The sequence below is a fragment of the Gallinula chloropus genome (assembly GCF_964237585.1).
Source record: "Gallinula chloropus genome assembly, chromosome: 1".
Classification (NCBI taxonomy): Eukaryota; Metazoa; Chordata; class Aves; order Gruiformes; family Rallidae; genus Gallinula; species Gallinula chloropus.
In genome coordinates this window covers 61329331-61347518 of record NC_140085.1, presented here as the reverse complement: position 1 = coordinate 61347518, position 18188 = coordinate 61329331, and the positions used below count along the sequence as shown (strand labels likewise).

Sequence of the window (18188 nt, the reverse complement as noted above, 5' to 3'; positions counted from 1 at the left end):
CTAAAAAGATAAGCCTAAAGCTAAAACGCCCATGGAGCAGTCCAGAACAAGTGGTGAGATGCTGCTGTACAGTGATGAAGCAGCCAACCAATGTAGCTCATCAGCCAGTCTTAAGAGTTCTGGAACACATTAACATGCTTCTCCAAGCTCATAAGACATGATAGAGCAAGAGCAAAATCAGAAAAGTGGACGAGGAAGCCTTACAAGTCTGATGATTAGCTACAACTGGATCACGACTCGAGTCTGAAAGGAGCTTAGATAAGGGGAGGAAAATAATGGATAAGCTTCAAAGGTATAAAGCTGTCAGAGCTGTTTTCATTTTCCATTATCAGACAAGAGGACAGTTGTTCAGTAGCCATTAAGCAAAGAAAATAACTGAAGATCCAGTTGGCTTATTCTTGTTCATGCTACGCAATTACCGTAGCTGCTGTATGTATCAACATGTTATAGTGACCACTGTACATGCTGTCATCCTGTGAGTGATGAAGGAAAAAGTGAAGCTTGGTCTGACACAATCCATTTTGATTCTCAGACCATAAGTACACATTTCAAGCTCGAAGTTAATGAAGTTCACACCACTTGCCCATCCTAGGTGTATTCATGTATCTACATCACACAAAGCAAAAATTGACTACAGCTATCCCAGATTGTCTTACTGGAACTAAGAGAGTCCTGCACAGGCACAAAGAGTGAGCATATAGAGACTCTTGCATCAACATTGCAAGTGGAGCACTTTAGCTAGTGCCCTGGTGTGCAGCTTCAGCCTTAGTTCCACCTGGAGAGAAGGTGTCTCAAGTGCCACACTGGGCTACTGGGCTCCATGACACCAACACAAGACAATTTCATACCTGAAAACAGCCATGTCAGTACACTGATGTAGATGTAGTTGTTCCAAGGCTAGGAAGATTACTGAGGCCGGGCTCAAAAAAAAAGAGAGAGGAAATTTTGAGTTCTCCCTTGAAAAAGATTTTATGCTGGTTTTGTTTCTGCCATTTGGTGAATGTGAAACAAACTCTTTTGCTTTAAGTACTTTGATTTAGCATTCCTAGATTCCCAGTACTTGATCTATAGACTTTGTTCTGGGCTATTAATATTAAGTAATTGTGAGATATTTCCCCCTCAGCAACGCATGGAAATTCACATCATTAATTGTTGGGTTACCCTGGGCTACTGTTGGCCAACTTCCTCCCATTGAATTAAGAATAATTTGGAAGAAATGTTTGATTATGCTTGTGGGACAATTCCTTGAGATGTTTGCTTTTTATAAATGATAACAAAACTAATTTTTTTTTTTTAGGACAAATAATGTACTATTTGTTAATTGATATTTATGTGAAATTTGTTCTGTATCGTGTAAGGCCATTGTTGTATTTACAGTATATTATTAAGTGTTTTTAATTATATTCATTAGGACCTGGATAAATGACCATAGATTCTTGGGAAATTCCTATTTTAAATGCAAAATTATATCATGTAATTAATGAGTGTCATTTCTTTTTCATTTGAAATTTTGATAAAAAGCTGAACCATGCATCTCTTGTCTACAGAGAGTTCAAACTCTGAAATGTTACACAGATAGGTATTTTAAGATGATCCCACTCAAAATACTCTATGTAGTTACTTAAGCATACTTGTGCCCAATCCTTTTGGGCTTTAACCAATATGTTTTCTTTTGCACAGTTAAATCTAAGGAGGGTAGGTTCTTTTAATAAGTGGATGCATCACCAGTGCTCAAGTCAAGCTTCCTCTTCTCATCTGGGATTTCAAGAACAAGCCACTTGAATTAGCCCCTTACATTAATACCTAGAAGTCTGATATTGTACAGATTTTAAGTCTTTGGCATTCAGGAAGTTTTCCAACTTAATTCCTAATTTGTGAGATTTCAGCTGCCTTTCCTTTTTTTTTTTTTTCCCAGTATGACTAATTGTTTAACAGTTTAACCTTCAATTATCAGTGCAAATTTTAATATACCTAGCTGAATTCAATGCAATGCTAATTGTTAAATATTTCCATTAAGAGAATTGAACCACTTTAGAGGCTCTGGCATAAAATAGAAAGGGGAGAATCAAGTATGCCTTTTAGCTCTTTGAAGCAGCAAATTTTAATGTTAAAAAAAGTAATTGAAGAACAAGATGTAAATCTAATGCCACTGTAAAGGGCAACATACAGTACCAAGAACTGAAATGTCAAAAACCCCAACAGCTTAGTTCAGCCATTGTTAGGCCTGAACCTGCAAGTGCTAATTACCTTCTGCATTCAGCTGAGAGTGAATAATAGCAGTTGATGAGCACTTGGCATCTTGCAAGATCCTAGTTCCCAAGGCTCAGAAAACCTAAAAGGGAATCACATTTGGTACATCAAAAGTATCAGCTTCTGGAAATATAATTTCCATCTTAGTCTGGTTTTGTTTGTCAAAGAGAACTTCTGACCTGCAGGTACTCATGCTGACCTGCACATCCATGCCAAATAACTGTAGAGCCATAAAGCTTGGCATAGTTAAAGATTCTGTTGACACAGAGACTCAGACAGCTCAACAGTCACATATGATAGCTAGATATTATAAAAAGTGGAATAAAATTTTGGTCTCTGTTAGAATATCTGTGCTTCAAAATGTCCACTTATGTGAACACAACTTCAAATAAGAAATTATTTATGGAATAATATAGATTATCAGCAAATGTTTTTGAGGTAAAGCACAAGATGAGTTGACAGTAAGATTACATTTTCAGTCTTGAAACCTGTTTCCATTGCAGGCAACTCTTACTTTTTTAAGTAGAGTATACAATTCCACCAAGGGACACTAGGAGGATTAGATTTCTTCTAGGGGTTGGAAATGGTTAATGAAAGTACTGCTGTAAAAAGGTCATTTCTCCACGGTTTTTACTAATGTTTGTGTGTGGATATTTTAATTTTTATTTCTTCCTTCTATGTCCTCCTTGTCTATGTTGTGTCTCATGACTGTTCTGGATTGTCACTTGCGGTAGGTTTATTTTGCTTATTGGACGCACCTAGTCCCAAGCTCTGATACATATAGTCTTCTGACAGCTCTGGCTCCTCAGCTGAGATTTATATGTAGAAGCTTTGATACACACATCAAGAGGCTGAACTAAATTGATTGGCTATTTTATTCTTTGGGTATATGTTTGTGGGGAGGCTAGAGGGGGAGGCAAAAGAAAAGAAGTTGTCATTCTTTTTGTAGTTAAAATATTAAGTCAAACTGTACTAGAAAGCTCAAGTTTAAAATAGCTAGGGGCATAAAAATAACTTGCTCATTTTCTTTCTTTTTCGGTATAAATGTCACTATATCAAAAGCAGTATGTCTTAGTTTCAAAGTGTTGCTAAAATGCTTGGTACCTCATGAAACTTGCTGTGGGCTCTCACATCATCATCTCAGTACACTGCCCAAACTTAATGCTCCATATCAACCTCTTTTAAGTGGTCTTACTCCAGATTCCTGTCGGTGAAACTGGTTTGCATTTAGGACCAGTGTTTTTATGGGATCTTCCCATCACAGTTTTCATCTTTATAACTTTCCAGTCTTTCTGCCATGCCTCTGTTGGCTCCCACTACTTTTTTCTTTAGGTGCAAAAATAAAAAAGTCCAAAAGCACCCAGGTCCAGAGGCACTGCAATAGCTGCTGTTTTATTGGGTCTGAATTTAATGCACTGGTACAAAAAAAAATCTTGCTTAAGCTCAGCCTGTGGGCTGAGGAAAGGAATAGACGTAATCATTCCAGTCATGAACAGTGGCACTGAAAAATTACTAAAATCAAGCCCTATTGCTGGGAGAATAATTGTTGTGGTGGTCTGACCATTTTATTAGGTCACAAAGCATTTGTGCAGAAGGGGATTTAATAGCTCCATCCTTTCTCATTGCATCAGGCTGAAACAGTGTCACCAGTGAAAGACTTTTGACTTACACTGAATATGTCTGTTAGGTGAAATAGGACATTTGAGTTCAGGTATACATCCTACACCCTGCAGTATGAGAAGTATATTCTTGGCTCTGCTACTGACTTACTGTGGCCTTCAGTCAGGCACCTGACTTCCCTGAACGTTCGTTTGTTTTTCTTTTATGTAGGCCTTCCTTTTACATTGGGGTCAGGAGCTAACCATCAGACTATTCTGATTAGTGTTCATTTGTTAATAGCAGTGAAACATCAGGGTGTTATAAAGTAATGTGATATTGAGAGCTGCAATTACATCTAACCAAACTTCACCATATAATGGTTTTCTTAGGCTAATTCACTTTATGATATTAGCTGTTGGAACAGTAAACACTCTTGCCCTCATGAAGTCAAAACAGTGAAGGAACAAGCTTTTTAATGTTAGGTGCCCCCAAATATTTCCAAGTAGTGTGTTTTGATCAAGCAACATGAAGGTGATAGCCAAAATGAAGTCAGTAAAATCCACACTGATATCCTGAGAGCCTGGATTTCACTTGGAGGAACCCAAAACTTTATTGGCAGAAATTATCCAAAAGGGAGTCTCTGAGGGACAGGAGCTTTCTTGCTGGCAGTGGTCTTTTCTTCTGCAATGTTTGCTCATGTGGTTGCCTTTTTTCCCAGTTGAATGCCTAGAGAATAGTGAGCGTATTTATTCCACGATTCCACCTGTCTTGGTCTCAGCATGACAATTCCCATTTGTTGGCATCTTCAGCCCGTGCTGATATTAACACTCACAATGGCTTATCCACACCCTGATTCACACTCAGAAAGATGGTATGTGCTCCAGAGCCATTACAGTGCAGAAAATTAGTCAGAAACAATGGGGACAAGTCTTTCTTGGAAAGCAAGCCCGATAACTACATGGCAGCAGTAAAAATGCATTGACTGAGTCTTGTTTGTACATTAATTTAATTGCAGGCTTGACCAATTGTCCTGGTTTTTTGCCTGCCTCAGAAAACAATATGCAGAGTGCATAAAACTTCTTGAAAAATGTGAAAATAGCATGTTTATAAAGATACAATGTTATAGATGAGTGTTTGCATTCTGCATGGTGTTTTGCAAAACTCTTTTGTAACTTAGATTTATACTAGACTTCAGAACCCTGAAAATGTGGAAGCAGCAGCTGTGAGCCACAAGGCTGGGCTTATTTCCATTCTGTCTCTACCTCTCAGTCACTCCCAAGAAGTCACAGGAGCTCCCTTTGCATACTTTCTGGATTTCTTTTCCGTCTTTCTATAAAAATATTTTTCCTCTTAAATAATTCATTTACTTTTTTAGTAACCTATTGTATTGTTAGCATGATAAGAAGATATAGATCCTACTCATTTTCTTACATGTCTTCTTTTCTATACTGAAGGCCTTGCCACCAGAAGCTTCCAGTCAAGGACATTTCTTTCTTGTGTCCTCTTGATTAACGGACCAAATTTTTAATTCTTTATTCAAGACCAGAGTCTGCAGGTTCCTAATGAGTGGTGTCTAGGAAGTATGCAATTATTCCCTAAATTAAGTGATCTGAATCACACTCTTGAGACATTAACCTGTATCCACTGATTATATGGAGAGCTATACTCTTACACTGAGTGCCTGAAGTCAGTGGGTATATACATTTAAGAACCTATTGGGAATATCTAATTGTCAAAGGCATTTATTCTTTATGAAATTATGAACAATAAACATGAATAGCAAAATACTCTTCAAGGATGACATCAGAGACTTGATAAAGTCCTGTGTAGAGCATCAGAGGTGTGATCTTACCTCTTTTTAAGCATCTGAGCCAAAAGAACAGTTCTTTGTCAACTTTTTCTCCACATATCAATGGGGCACCCAATAAATCATGTATACCTAAATTTAGGTTAATTTTCACTGGTAAAAAGATGCTAATTATATAGTATGGCAGATTTTTCAAATAGAAGTACAAGTAGGACTCAGGGTGGTTCTTCCATGTTGACAAGCCAGCTCTGTCCCAAAGCGTGCTTCCATCTGGCTCACTGCCATTGATTTGGGGAGGATGGAGAACAATTGATTGAGCAGCATGCACTGGCCAAGCAGCCTAAAGCTGCCTCCTACTCACAGCCTGCTGCTCAGCACAACCAAACGCTGCCATATGGGAAGTGGGGACAGAGCACACTAGCACACTTACAGGAACACTTGCTTAGTTTTGTTCACATGTGTCCTGGTTTTGGGTGGAACAGAGCATCTGTATTTTGGATTTAGGATGAGAATAATGTGGATAGCACGCTAATATTTTCATTGTTGCTAAGCAGTCAAGGACATTTCAGCTTCTCATACTGCCCTGATGATGAGAAGTGGGGCAGGGATGCCCAAGAAGCTGGGAGGGAAAACAGGCAGGACAGCTGACCCAAACTGGCCAAAGAGATGTTCCCTACCATATGATGTCATGCTCAGTATATAACAGGGTGTTGGCTGGGAGGTGGTGAGTATTAGAAACTAGCTGGGCATTGACTCCAGGTAGTGAGCAATTGTGATATGCATAACTTATATTATTATCATCACCTTACTCTCTTCCTCCTCCCTTTTCTGTCCTATTCAATTGTCTTTCTTTCAGCCCACAAGTTTTATTTCTTTTCTGTTCTCTCCCTCTCCCCATCCCACTTTACTGAGCAAAGTTTTGTGGTTGTTTTGGGTGCCTTCTTGGTTAAACCATAACAATGCACATGGGCTCTGTATTCAAAGCAGACTCTGACTGACCCACAGGGTGAACTTCCAAAACAGACACCCAGGCTGAGATTGGCTGCAACTTTTTTCAGTGAATAAACACTGGCTACAAAAAACCCACTTTGATTTGGGGTCTTAAAAGCTCCAGTTGAATGTATATACTAGTATTTTACATTGAACCCCTCTAGCACTTGCTGTATTCTTCTATTATACCAGTACCCTAACAATTCAGTGAGCTCTTCAGCTAGATATGGTGGCCTCATGTCATAGAGCTCCCAAAGAAGGCAAGCCTTTTGAATAATCCAACAGACCATTTAAAACCTGGATAACAAGCAAGGAAGTAATGTCAAGGCATAGCATGCTGGACACAGCAGAGTCTCGCTCATTCTGTGCATCAGTGTGGCTCACTGCTGATGTGTGAGGCCAACACTCTTCCAGCAGCAATGGCAAAGTAGATTTCACAGTGATGGAAGCCTGGCTCAGCCACTGGAAACCCGTGCACAACATTCTCTTTATACTAATTCACCGAGAGAAAGCAGATGCCAAAAGAATGAAACGCTGTCTTTCCTTCTGAGGGACTCTGATAGGAAATGTGCTACAATTGCAGGCTTTTCTGCTCTCTGATAGGGAATCAGCCAGGAATTTTTAAAGGCTTTTCTTTTCCCTGGGATAAAAATTGTTCGGGTCAGAATTATGGTGTTCTTGAATGTGAATGAAATTGATAAGGGGTGCCCCGCCATTAGTGGAAATGGAGCCATTCCTAGGTGAGGAGGAAAAATTGCCTTCCTGATAAATTCATTGTTAGACATGGCACAGAACATTCTCTCTACAAAATAATATTGTTTTCTTGCATTCAGCTCAGCAGGCATTGCACACGCCTGAGGACTGGGCATCATTCACACGTTAAAAAAATATCCCCTTCAGCATGTGAACAAAAGGAATGATTGATGGGGCAGGCGGAGATGGAACTCAGGACAGCAGCACGCGCTGTGCAGCACATAAACTTACAGGCTACAGTCAGCATTCTGTTTTCCTTCTTAACCTGCCTTCTTCTTGCTTACTGGTGTCTTGTTTCCTTCAAAACAAGGCCATAGGCCACACGATTAATGGAAGGGACCCTAAAAACTCTGTTAATTAAAGTGTTTCTCTACATACGGCAGTGAAAGCCACTTTGCCTGCGGTCTTAAATAGCTTGTCACATGAACCAGCCATTAACGATAACTGAGACTGGAATCAAAGTGCAAAATATACCTTGATGGGTCTTTGCATCCTCCTGGTGACTCAGATATATGTTGGTGGCCTCTGCCTCGCTGTACAGGAGGCGAGGGAGTACTCTTGCTGTCTTTCCCGAGTCTTGTGTCAGTTTGCTTTCCTGGAGCTTCTACACTTGCAGAATCTGGAGGCAACCAACAGATCAGCTGTGCAGACTCTTGCAGACCCCCTCAATTTGTACATGCAGTTTTGAGGTGGGTTAAATGAAAGCATATGTACAGCTCTTTCAATCCCTGGAGTCTCTCTTGTGGTTTGTGGCGGGGAGTAGTGGGGCAAACACAGTGACGAGGTGCAGGAATTTTTGGTGGAACTGAGCTGGAAGCAAGGGATGTTCACACTATCAAGGGGCAGCATCACTGCAGAGAGGCTTCAGTCAGCTGGGAGAATGGGAAGTGGGGGAGGAAGCTCAGGAAGTGTAAAAACCCAACTGCAAGGTGTGGAGTTTGAGGAACTGCAATTGCAAGCAGTTTTGTTTTATTCTTTCCCTTTTTAATGCAAAAGATGCAACTGCAAAAAAAAAAAAAATGAAAAGGAAGCTGTTTCTTTAACAACCCAAAAGAAAAGAGGAGACTGCAAAACCACTCTTAATTATGTTACGGAAGGGAAGAAACAGCCGGTAGATTGAAATGTGGATCCCAGATTGCTGTAATTTAGCCCTGTTTGTTGTAGGAGCCACTACAGAGCAGACGAGCTTGAAAACAATCCCCTAAACATGGCACAGAAAAGAAAATCCTAGTGCCATGTGTAGATTTATGTCTGCGTCCTTGGTTAGAACTAGTTAGAGAGCTCATTCAAATACAGATGAAATGAGAGGTTGCTCAAAAATTCATTTTGCGTTCCAGGTCCAAGAAAACACATTGCATATTGCGTGACTCTGTTAAGGTCCCTGGCACAACATAACTTTTCCCACTTGCTGATTTCATTAGATGTGTAACCTTGTAATGGTTGCATTGGATTAACACTTCTTTTCATTTTTTTTTTTGTATATTCCTGCACCTGCTTACATATAAGCCTACGTTTTTCAGATATTTATACATATGTAAGAGGCTATAGAGGTTTCGTCTTCGTGTCTTTCTGCATATGTTATGCAGAAATGAAGAAACCAATTGAATGAACTTCACAGTCATTCCAAATTGGGAAAAATAAATCTGGTCTCCAGCACAATGTAATAATGCATTTCTATGCTGCATATTTCACAGAAAAGGCATTTAAAATGTCATGAAATTAAAAGAAATATTAGGAAAGGCTTACATTCCTCCACATCTAAATCCAGGCTTTCTGATCACAGTTGTGTCAGTTTAAGAGGCTTGAGGAAAAAGCTGTCTTATAATTAAAAATATTTTATTGTTCCTAAAACCAATAAAATATAGCTGCTTATTTTAATTGATTGTAGCAATACAACAGCAAGATCCAATATAGTGTGATATAGTGTGCTATAAATTGAAGGTTGCAGTACTATTCCATTAAATATTGATCTTTCAGAAAATCTCAATACAAAATGAAAATCCCTACGGGGTGTTTCAAGTACTTTGAAGCAATCTAATTCTTCTTCCTCTTTGGAACTCAGCAGCTGCATCAAACATGAGAAACTTCTGTGCTTCCTTTGACTCAGCTTCTTCTTGAAGCATTGGCCTCTAGTTTGAAAGCAAATACCTCTCTTGATAGTAAAAACTGTTATGTACAGACTACTGTAGAGATAATAATTTGTCATTTCTTCTCTCCCCCCATGCCATGACCTTGGCCAAATCCAGACACCATCTCATTCTTAGTGTCTCTTAGTGCTTCGGTGTTTCTGACTCAAGGTCAAAAAGAATCATATAGCTTCTCAGCTGATGTGAATAACGTGCAGTGTTTTCCATCTCTCCAGAGAAATAGCTTTCACTTTCCAATAGGCCTCTCATAACCTGTGGAGAAGTTTCCCAACCACGCAATTTTTTCTGTCTGCACTTCACAACTCCCTTGCAAGGACATTAGTTTCCCATTGTATTTTCCATAGCCATAGTAAGAACTTTTTCACATTGAGTTACCCAGAGCATTATCCACAGTAGGCAGACGTACTGGAGCTGTTTATCTCCCTTCTGTCATGGAGTCCTTTGCTAGGGCAATACTGAGATGATTCAGAGCGGTGGGTCTTGGAGTTAACAACCCACTCCGAGTTATTGCTTCCTGTGGTCTCCAGGCTCAGATAAATGCAGTTGCTTCAGTTGGATTAAGTCACATCATTTCTTTGTCTTGATCAGAAGTCCTTATTACCACCAAAAGCAGAGTGTTTGGCGTAACTGCATCTCCCCATATCCTGACCATCCCACCTATGGTCCTGCAGGGGCTGTGTCCCTTGCCATAAAGCCTGTCAAGCTTTGAAGTGTCACACGTGTTGTACTAACAAAATTGTTGTGCTACAAACATTGATGTCACTAGCAGCTCGGTGATCAAAATGTCTAAAAATCATTTTCATTTCAGGCAGTTCAGCCCTTCCCAATAGAAATTGTTTAGTTCAAAAAGCATTACTCTTCCAACACGGCAGCAGATTCTCATCCACTACCAACCTTTCCCACCGATCTCATCCAGGTAGTCTGTAATTTATGTTTCTAGTGGAGTCCATCATTCACCAACATTCAGATATTTAACTCTAACCCGGCTCCTCAGCTTGCATAAATCAATGTTGTTGTTACATTGATTTCAGTTGAGACGTGCCAGCTGAATTTCTAGCTTATTTCAAAACGCAGCAAAATAATTGCTTAATACTAAACAGTTTTGAATCTGACCTTTTGAATTTAGATCTGGCTTTCTGAAAAATAACATTTTCTACCTCAGAGATCAATCTTTCCTCTTACCACACCCACGCAACTGTTGCACAGCCCCCACTGCCTTCATGGCTGAGTGAGAATAGTAATGCTTTCACATTCTTTCTTTCCCCAACCACTGACAACTGTGGTTATGGCTTCTTTCCAGCCTTGCCGTCTCTTTGGATAGAGAGCTCCAGCTGCAACCTGTTGTTTAAATATGCCATTAGGTTTCATCAGACCACCTCATATTGTGAGAAAAGGAAAGAACATAACAAATCTTGTTCTTGCATTTAATAGTCCAGTTCTGCAAGCAGAAGGGCTGTATAGAAGGAACTTTCATCCAGGTAGGGCATATGTAGATACGGGTACCATTTACTGTAACGTGCAAATAACAATTTTGGATGAGTAGTCAATATTGATTTATTGTTTTCACACTCTCGACTTTATTTTCCCATTTCCTGCAATTTTTTCACTATTTGTCTGATCACCTTTGCAATGTTTTAGTTCTTACTAAGGTAAGAATCTGCTGGAATAAGACCTACATAGTTGGTTAGGGTTCATATGGTTTAGTAATTGTATGAATTCCATTTTTTACAGTGCAGATGCTTTCGCTTTCTGGTACAGGAAAAAAAAAAATACATCCTTTAGCAGTTTAATTCTGTATAAAATCTAAGATAAATGCTGTGTCCTTTACAAATAGCAGGTTTTATGCAATAAACAAATCTGTAAGCAGTTCTGAATTTCTTTGTTTTCATGTTTCTTTCTAAGCAAACTAAAAACTTTCAATCAATTTGGTTCAGCCAAGCTTTGTAGCGAGAATGAATAAAGAGGAAATTGGTCTCGGGAGGGAGGGAAAAGGAGAAACATGCATTTGCTAATGGCATGGTGAAAACTTTGCTTCCATATTCATTCTAAATGAACGTGAAAAACGTTTGGCATATGATTGTAGGAAGAACTCATCCACAGCACATGCTCTGTATCATAGTAATCCTACAGAAACGCGTTGCCAATTGCGAACAATTCACAGCATGCACGATCGAGTTTGACTTGCCAAGACGTTCCTAAGTTGAATGAATGTATGACTTTGCTTATTTAATAGCATGTTTGCCTCCTTGTGCCTCTTTGAGAGCCAGTGTGAGCCCAGAAGAATTTTTTTGATATGGAGTTGATATTTTGTTTCTACTTTCAGGTTTTATAACAATTGTTGCTTGTAAGAGTCCAAGAAGCTTTCTTCCTACTTCCATTGCTTGCTTGCTGATTTACAACATCTTCTTGAGCAACCTAAATAGTATAAATATATATGTAAACTGCATATTTGGATTTCTGCTGTCATGCTTGCTTTTAATGGCTTCAAAATAGATTTGGGAACAGTGTCTATTTGAAACTGGTACTTAAGAGTTTGCCTTATTTATGAATGTTGCCTTCCTCCTTTCTAGGCTCTTAAGGATGATGATGCTGAGACTGGGCTGACTGATGGAGAAGAGAAAGAAGAACCCAAAGAAGTGGAGAAACTAGGGAAAATCCAATATTCTTTGGATTATGACTTCCAGAATAATCAGGTTTGAAACAAACAACCTGTAACATTTCATTTTTCCGTGCGCAAGGGGAGAATGAAGTAATACATTTAGTCACAGTAGATATTTCTGAAATCCTTACTGCTTGCATGGCGTGAAAAAGAGAAAGCAAGACTGAAGTTTAATTGCAGAGGTACTACTAAATGGGTAGTCAACGTACTTGAAATTTATATTACACCTTTAATCAAAATTGAAGACACAGTTTTATCTAATGCTTATTAATAACTTGTATTAAGGCATCACCAATCAATGTCAACCCACATATTATTATGGAGTCTGCACGCAGACAGTAAAAGATGAGTGCAGGCCTCAGTTATTTAAAATGTAAGCAAGCAAAAGAAAAGAGGGAAAAGAGAGAGACATAACAGTAAGTTGATTCACTGTGGGTCTATTAACAAGTTGATAACACCAGGAGTAGCTTTCTTGCACTTCATCAGGTGTGCACTTTGCCTTATTAACTAGCTGCATCTGTTTCTGTTGCTCTCCATGAAAGTCCAACTACTGGCCAAGAAAACTTTAGTTTGGAACAAAAGTCCAAATAAAAAGGTCTGTCCCAAAAAAACTCAGTGAAGTTGGACAAGGAGAATCTCTCCACTCAAGGACTCATATCCTTCAGTACCCTTCTCTGAAGCTGCTAAGGTCAAACTTCGGTATACTTACCCAAGTTTTCAGTAGGAACAGGCACCATAATGTGATGTAGGCCTAAAACTGACCTACTTCATGGGTCTTCCCATATCCTGAAACTCATATTCAATTCCTTCCCCAGGCCTCTTGCTGTGTCATTGGGATTACTTTTGTCAGTTCTACTGATGCACAGTCTCCCATTACGACTCACTGTGCTTAACTTCAGGTCAAAGTACACCAACACATCTGACTTCTTTACATCCACTCTTCACTCTTTCAGTGCACTTGAGAATACATATCCTACATTTCATTTTTTGACAAATTCTGTCAAAACCACATCATTCGTCTCACTTTAGGGAAAGAAATGACTACTGAACTTAAATCCTTGTTAAATCCTGTTCATCTGAACAGAATTCCACATTCACTTGTGATTTATTTCCACATTCAGATTCTTTCTTAGGTTGTATTCATGGAATGCAGTACATTTGTTTGTTGCAAGACAAAGAAACTAAGAGCAATTAAGAATAATTTCTGTGTCAGCAGCAGGGCATTTACACACAACTATGACCTGGAATAATACATAGTCTTTCACTTTCTTTTCAAATATCTCCTGACTACCAGTACCTGTTTTTCAATACAAGAGCCAAAAAGAGTTCTGAGGCCTTTCAAGAATCTGTGGTTAAAGGAGCTTTTCCTTGACTCCCAGAGTAAAAACCGTGGCCATGCGATGAGTCACACTGATCCCCCTTGAAATCAGTATGAAATCAGTATGAAGCGTTAGACCCTTCAGAAGCAGAAGATCTAAAGAGGGGGAAAGGAAAAGCTACAAACGTGTTCTGACAAATGGATTTCAGTTTCCTTAGAATATGAAAGCAAACTTTCTATGTCAGTTTTGTTAAAGGAAATGTTGATTTTGTGAACTGTATTTCACAAAGAAAAGCACGATGGGAGAGCAATAAATTTGTATAAGTGTGTAGTATTTAATTGAGGCAACAAATTGACTTACGGATTCTTGTTTTATTTTGCTGCTCTAAACTATGTTGCAGCTTAGATTTTATCATTAGATTATATAAAAGAGCAGAAGAGGGGATTCAGTAAAGTTAGTATGGCATAGTAGCACGAAACTGCAGACCAAAAATCCAGCTAACACGTTGCACAGGGTTAAGAACGAAGACAACATGCTCAATGTACTCTCCAGAGCAGAATGCCTCCGTTTTAGAGAGAGAAATTTTAAAAGGGAATTGAATTACTTTTCCACTCTGTTAACTGAAAGTCACAGATTTGTTTTTCATTCTTTGATGTGAAAGACTTGATGTAGATCCTGAGCCTATCCCTGTATTTATGAAATGTTATGCATCTAGAATAAGAATGAGACAGAAGTGTTTCTTACAGCTAAAGGAAAATGTTTCATGCAGCTTAAGAGTCCTATAGGTGGGGAAGCGTTCAGGACATACTATGCATTTAAAACTAGCAAAAATAAGTCTAACTTTGAGGAATCTCTCAGAAACCAGAAAGTTCTTCCCTAGATTGACTATATTGTTCTGTATTCCAATTGTTAGAGCTTCTGTTTCCAATTTTAAACAATTCATCCATGAGAGTGGCAAATATATTGTGACTGAAGCACTGATTTAGAAGAAAATATTCTCACATTCTCGGTTCTTAATATCTTGTCTTCAGATTGACCTTGAAGAGTCACTTGACTGTTTACCTTGGTTCTGTGTCTATGAAACAAGATTAAACCTCCATTCTGCTGATAAGGCCTAATGCAGGCAGGGATGTCTAGATAATATAACATAGCATAACATAACCCTTCATTTATAACACTTGAAAAATTACGAATGCATTTTCAAGTTTCAGTGGCGCTTCAGTCGTATTTTTAAAAGTGTGTAAGAGTATTAAGAAACTATTTTTTCTGTTTTACAGCGAGATTGCAGATTGCTGTTAGAAATTAGTTACCAAAGGTTAGATTTCCTGGTGCATTCTTTGAAAATGCTGTCCTTAGTTTACTACCTAAACCCATTTGTATACATAGCGAGAAAAGTTAAATATAAGGAAGACAGCAAGATGCATTTGTTTTCAGTAAAGCTCTGCCTGAGGATTTGCATTTCATATATCACCTTTTTGTGTTTGCTTGGGGGGAAGGTTACATGTTGGGAATTTAGAATACAAATTTTGTAGTCAAAATTAGACATTCTTGATTGTTTAATAATGTGATTTCTTTCATGGTGCCCAGCATAGAAAAATAATGCACAAGAGGAGAGAGCAATTGAAAGTTATTTGATTGCAGTCTTTAAAAAGATGAAGTCTGTATTTAGCTGTAATCAGCTGCCCTTTGAAAACCTCTTCTCTGCTTAAAAACAGCCTTTGTACAGTCTGCATCTGCCATAATTGGTTTTCTAAAGTCTATAGTGTTGCTTCATTTGCCTTCCTTGAAGAGGGGAAGGGGAATAGTTTTTTCATAGACCAGAAATAGAGTCTGCATGTGTATTTCTCTGTTACAGGGGCGGGTTTTTTGGGTTTGGGGTTTTTTTTTATATATATAATATCTATTTGAAATTTTATTCTGCTGTTTTTCTCTCTCTTCAGCTTCTGGTTGGGATTATTCAAGCAGCTGAGCTGCCTGCATTAGATATGGGTGGTACATCTGATCCCTATGTCAAAGTTTTCCTGCTGCCTGATAAGAAGAAGAAATATGAGACAAAAGTCCACAGAAAGACCCTTAACCCTGTTTTCAATGAGCAATTTACATTCAAGGTATTTTTTTGATAATTACTGAAAGGTTTTTTTTGTGTAACCACTGTATCTCATGCTTGGCTACCAAGTTAGACGTCTAAGTTAATTGGTAACTGCAGCATAGTGACTATTCATGTTGTAGAAGCATGTGATACTCAATCTTATGATGAAAATGGTATCACATAGTGTCAGATCTCAGTAGGTGTTAAAGGCACAGTTTGATTTAGCTACTTCAGTTTTCCTGATGTATGACAATCTGATCCATATTTTGTCGTTGGATAAAACTTAGAAGAAAGTCAGAAAATGGTGACAGTTTGACAAATGTCTGGGAAATTTCATGAGACCAGCATTTTCTTTGAATATCTTTGTAGTCTGATTTATAAATTTCAGTGTGCCATTTCTTTTCCCTACAAAAATAAATTAAAACTCAAGGAAAGTAAATGGATGAAGGACAATACAGCAGATTAATCTTGCTAGACTTTGTCATAGCAATTCTTTGCCATGCTACTTTACATATGAAAAGAGATCATGTCTCTGATTTAATAACATATGAATTAAATAAATGTAGCTAAGTCTTATGTTGCAATATTTAAGTCATTCCAACAGTATCTGTAAATAGTATTTTTCTAAAACTGTATCAGTACCTAAACCTAAATTCTAGTTAAATACACAAAAGGAATACTCCACAACATGTTTCATGGGGCTTCTCCTAATATACATTCCTCTGCTGTTACTTTAGGCCTTTCTCTCTATGCCCAATCTTATAATGACAGCTCCAGATTGAAAACAGGAACAGCGAAAGACTCAGGCTATGTAATCATTCAATGAGAAAGATATCCCTGGAGGCCAGAACTACTACTGCATATATAAGCTTATTTTTTCCCTTGAAGATGTTCATAAAAATAATCTTTCGTGGGGAGTTATTTTTTCCTTGAGCTTCCCTAAGAGAGTATTTAAGAGAAAACAGAGTTATAAATTACAGATTCCCATGCAGCTCACAAAAGAAAAGAAAGAACCGATAATGCTGTCATCTAAGATGAAGGCACAAATTATAAATCAGATCATCCACTCCTGGGTATAATGTCCACTTGTTTTGAGTCACATCTTTAATATTCAAATTTTATGCTTTGGAAGAAAGTTTGTTTTCCATGAAAGACCTCACAGAGTGCTTAGGTGCATCCCAGTATGGTGCTGATCATCCCCTGGATACTGAGGCATGTACTCAAGAGAAAACCAACAGGTCACGCCAAATACTGTCATTGTTCTGGGGGCTACACTGAAAAGGCAAGTGACCATTTAACTAGTGTTGCAACTGTAATAAAGAACTGTAGTTCCTTAGGAACTACCGACAATTTCTCCTTTACTTGGTCAGAACCTTACTTCTGTGACCCACTTCAGGTGGTGCACAGCTTCTGTTGGCACCCTTCCTGTCTTTCAGCAGAGCTGCCCACCAGGCAGCCCAGGCCCATTTAGGTACCTTCTCCAAGGGCATAGCTGTAAGCTGTCTGCCTTCCTCCCAAGGAATGGCTAATGGGAATGAGATGGGTTGTGATGCTGCTCTATTGCATCTTGAGCCAGGGACCTCATTCCTTCTCCTCTTAGGGTGGTTCCCTATCATAGTGCTTTTTTCATTTCTGTTTCTTAAATATCCTGTTATTCATGCAGCCGTCTGAATTGTACCCCCACACTGTGCTGCCAGAAGGAAACTGAGAAATCCTGGCTGGAGTACACCAGTCTGACAGAGGGAGGTGTTCCCCCTAAAGAGGGAAGAGGGTTCATGTCTGGAGGAGTGACATGTCTTTGTCAGAAAAAACACTCCTATACATGTCCTCCTACCAAGGTCTCGCTCACATTAAGTCACGAGACTGAGTATCTTCAGAGTTAGAAAGCAGAGAGAGGGAGCGATCCTTCAGGAACGTGGAGGACATCACATCCTTGGTTGTCCTGAATAAAGCTATGGGCTGAGGCTGCTTTAGAGGTAATGAATGGAGAAAGCATTGCCACTAGATCTTCTTTAAAAAAGGAAAGTAGCTAAAATGAGTTCAAGTTAATGGTTAAAAAAAAAGAATTAAATGGTGATAGAGGTAGTTTTTTCATGCATTCCAAACAAGCAGCATCCACTAAGTGGCATTGTAAGCTGATGGAGAAAGAAAGTTCAAAACATTTCTGATTTTGAGGTTGCATAAAAATAAAAAGTGACTTTTTTTTTTCTGGTTATGCCTTCCACATACATTTTCCTTCTATAGCTTTTTAGAAGATACAAATAATTTATAGAATCAAAATAGATTTTGCTGTGGCATTTACTACAATACACCAGCCTGTACCCACTGAAGCTATTGTACTCAGTAATGGCAGCTCTCAACTTGAAAAGCTTCTTTTAAATGTTACATAACATGTTATGAAAAAGGAAAGCTACTCGTGTTATTAGTGTTTTAAAAAGCGAGTTGAAGCCAAACAGTAACAAAAGACAAGAGTCCTGGGGTTTAAACAAACGGGAACGAACAGTGGTTAACAGGGCCAGTGATAATGTCATGCTTTCATTCTTCTTTTTATATAGACAATTAATAGAGTAGTGTT

The 18188-nt window shown here is 38.6% G+C and overlaps 1 protein-coding gene across 2 annotated transcripts in view; it reads left to right on the top strand.

The window, feature by feature from the left end:
- The window catches only part of SYT1 (synaptotagmin 1), a gene marked incomplete at both ends in the record, with an annotated part of 130437 nt that overhangs the window by 37047 nt on the left and 75202 nt on the right, over positions 1-18188 (top strand). Inside the window, 2 exons of one of the 2 annotated variants that reach the window (XM_084272070.1) lie at positions 12126-12239; positions 15465-15632. In XM_084272070.1, coding sequence (XP_084128196.1) covers positions 12126-12239; positions 15465-15632 — 282 coding nt within the window. Of the gene's footprint in view, positions 1-12116; positions 12240-15464; positions 15633-18188 lie in introns of both variants that reach the window. The other variant, XM_084272069.1, reaches the window with a different exon arrangement.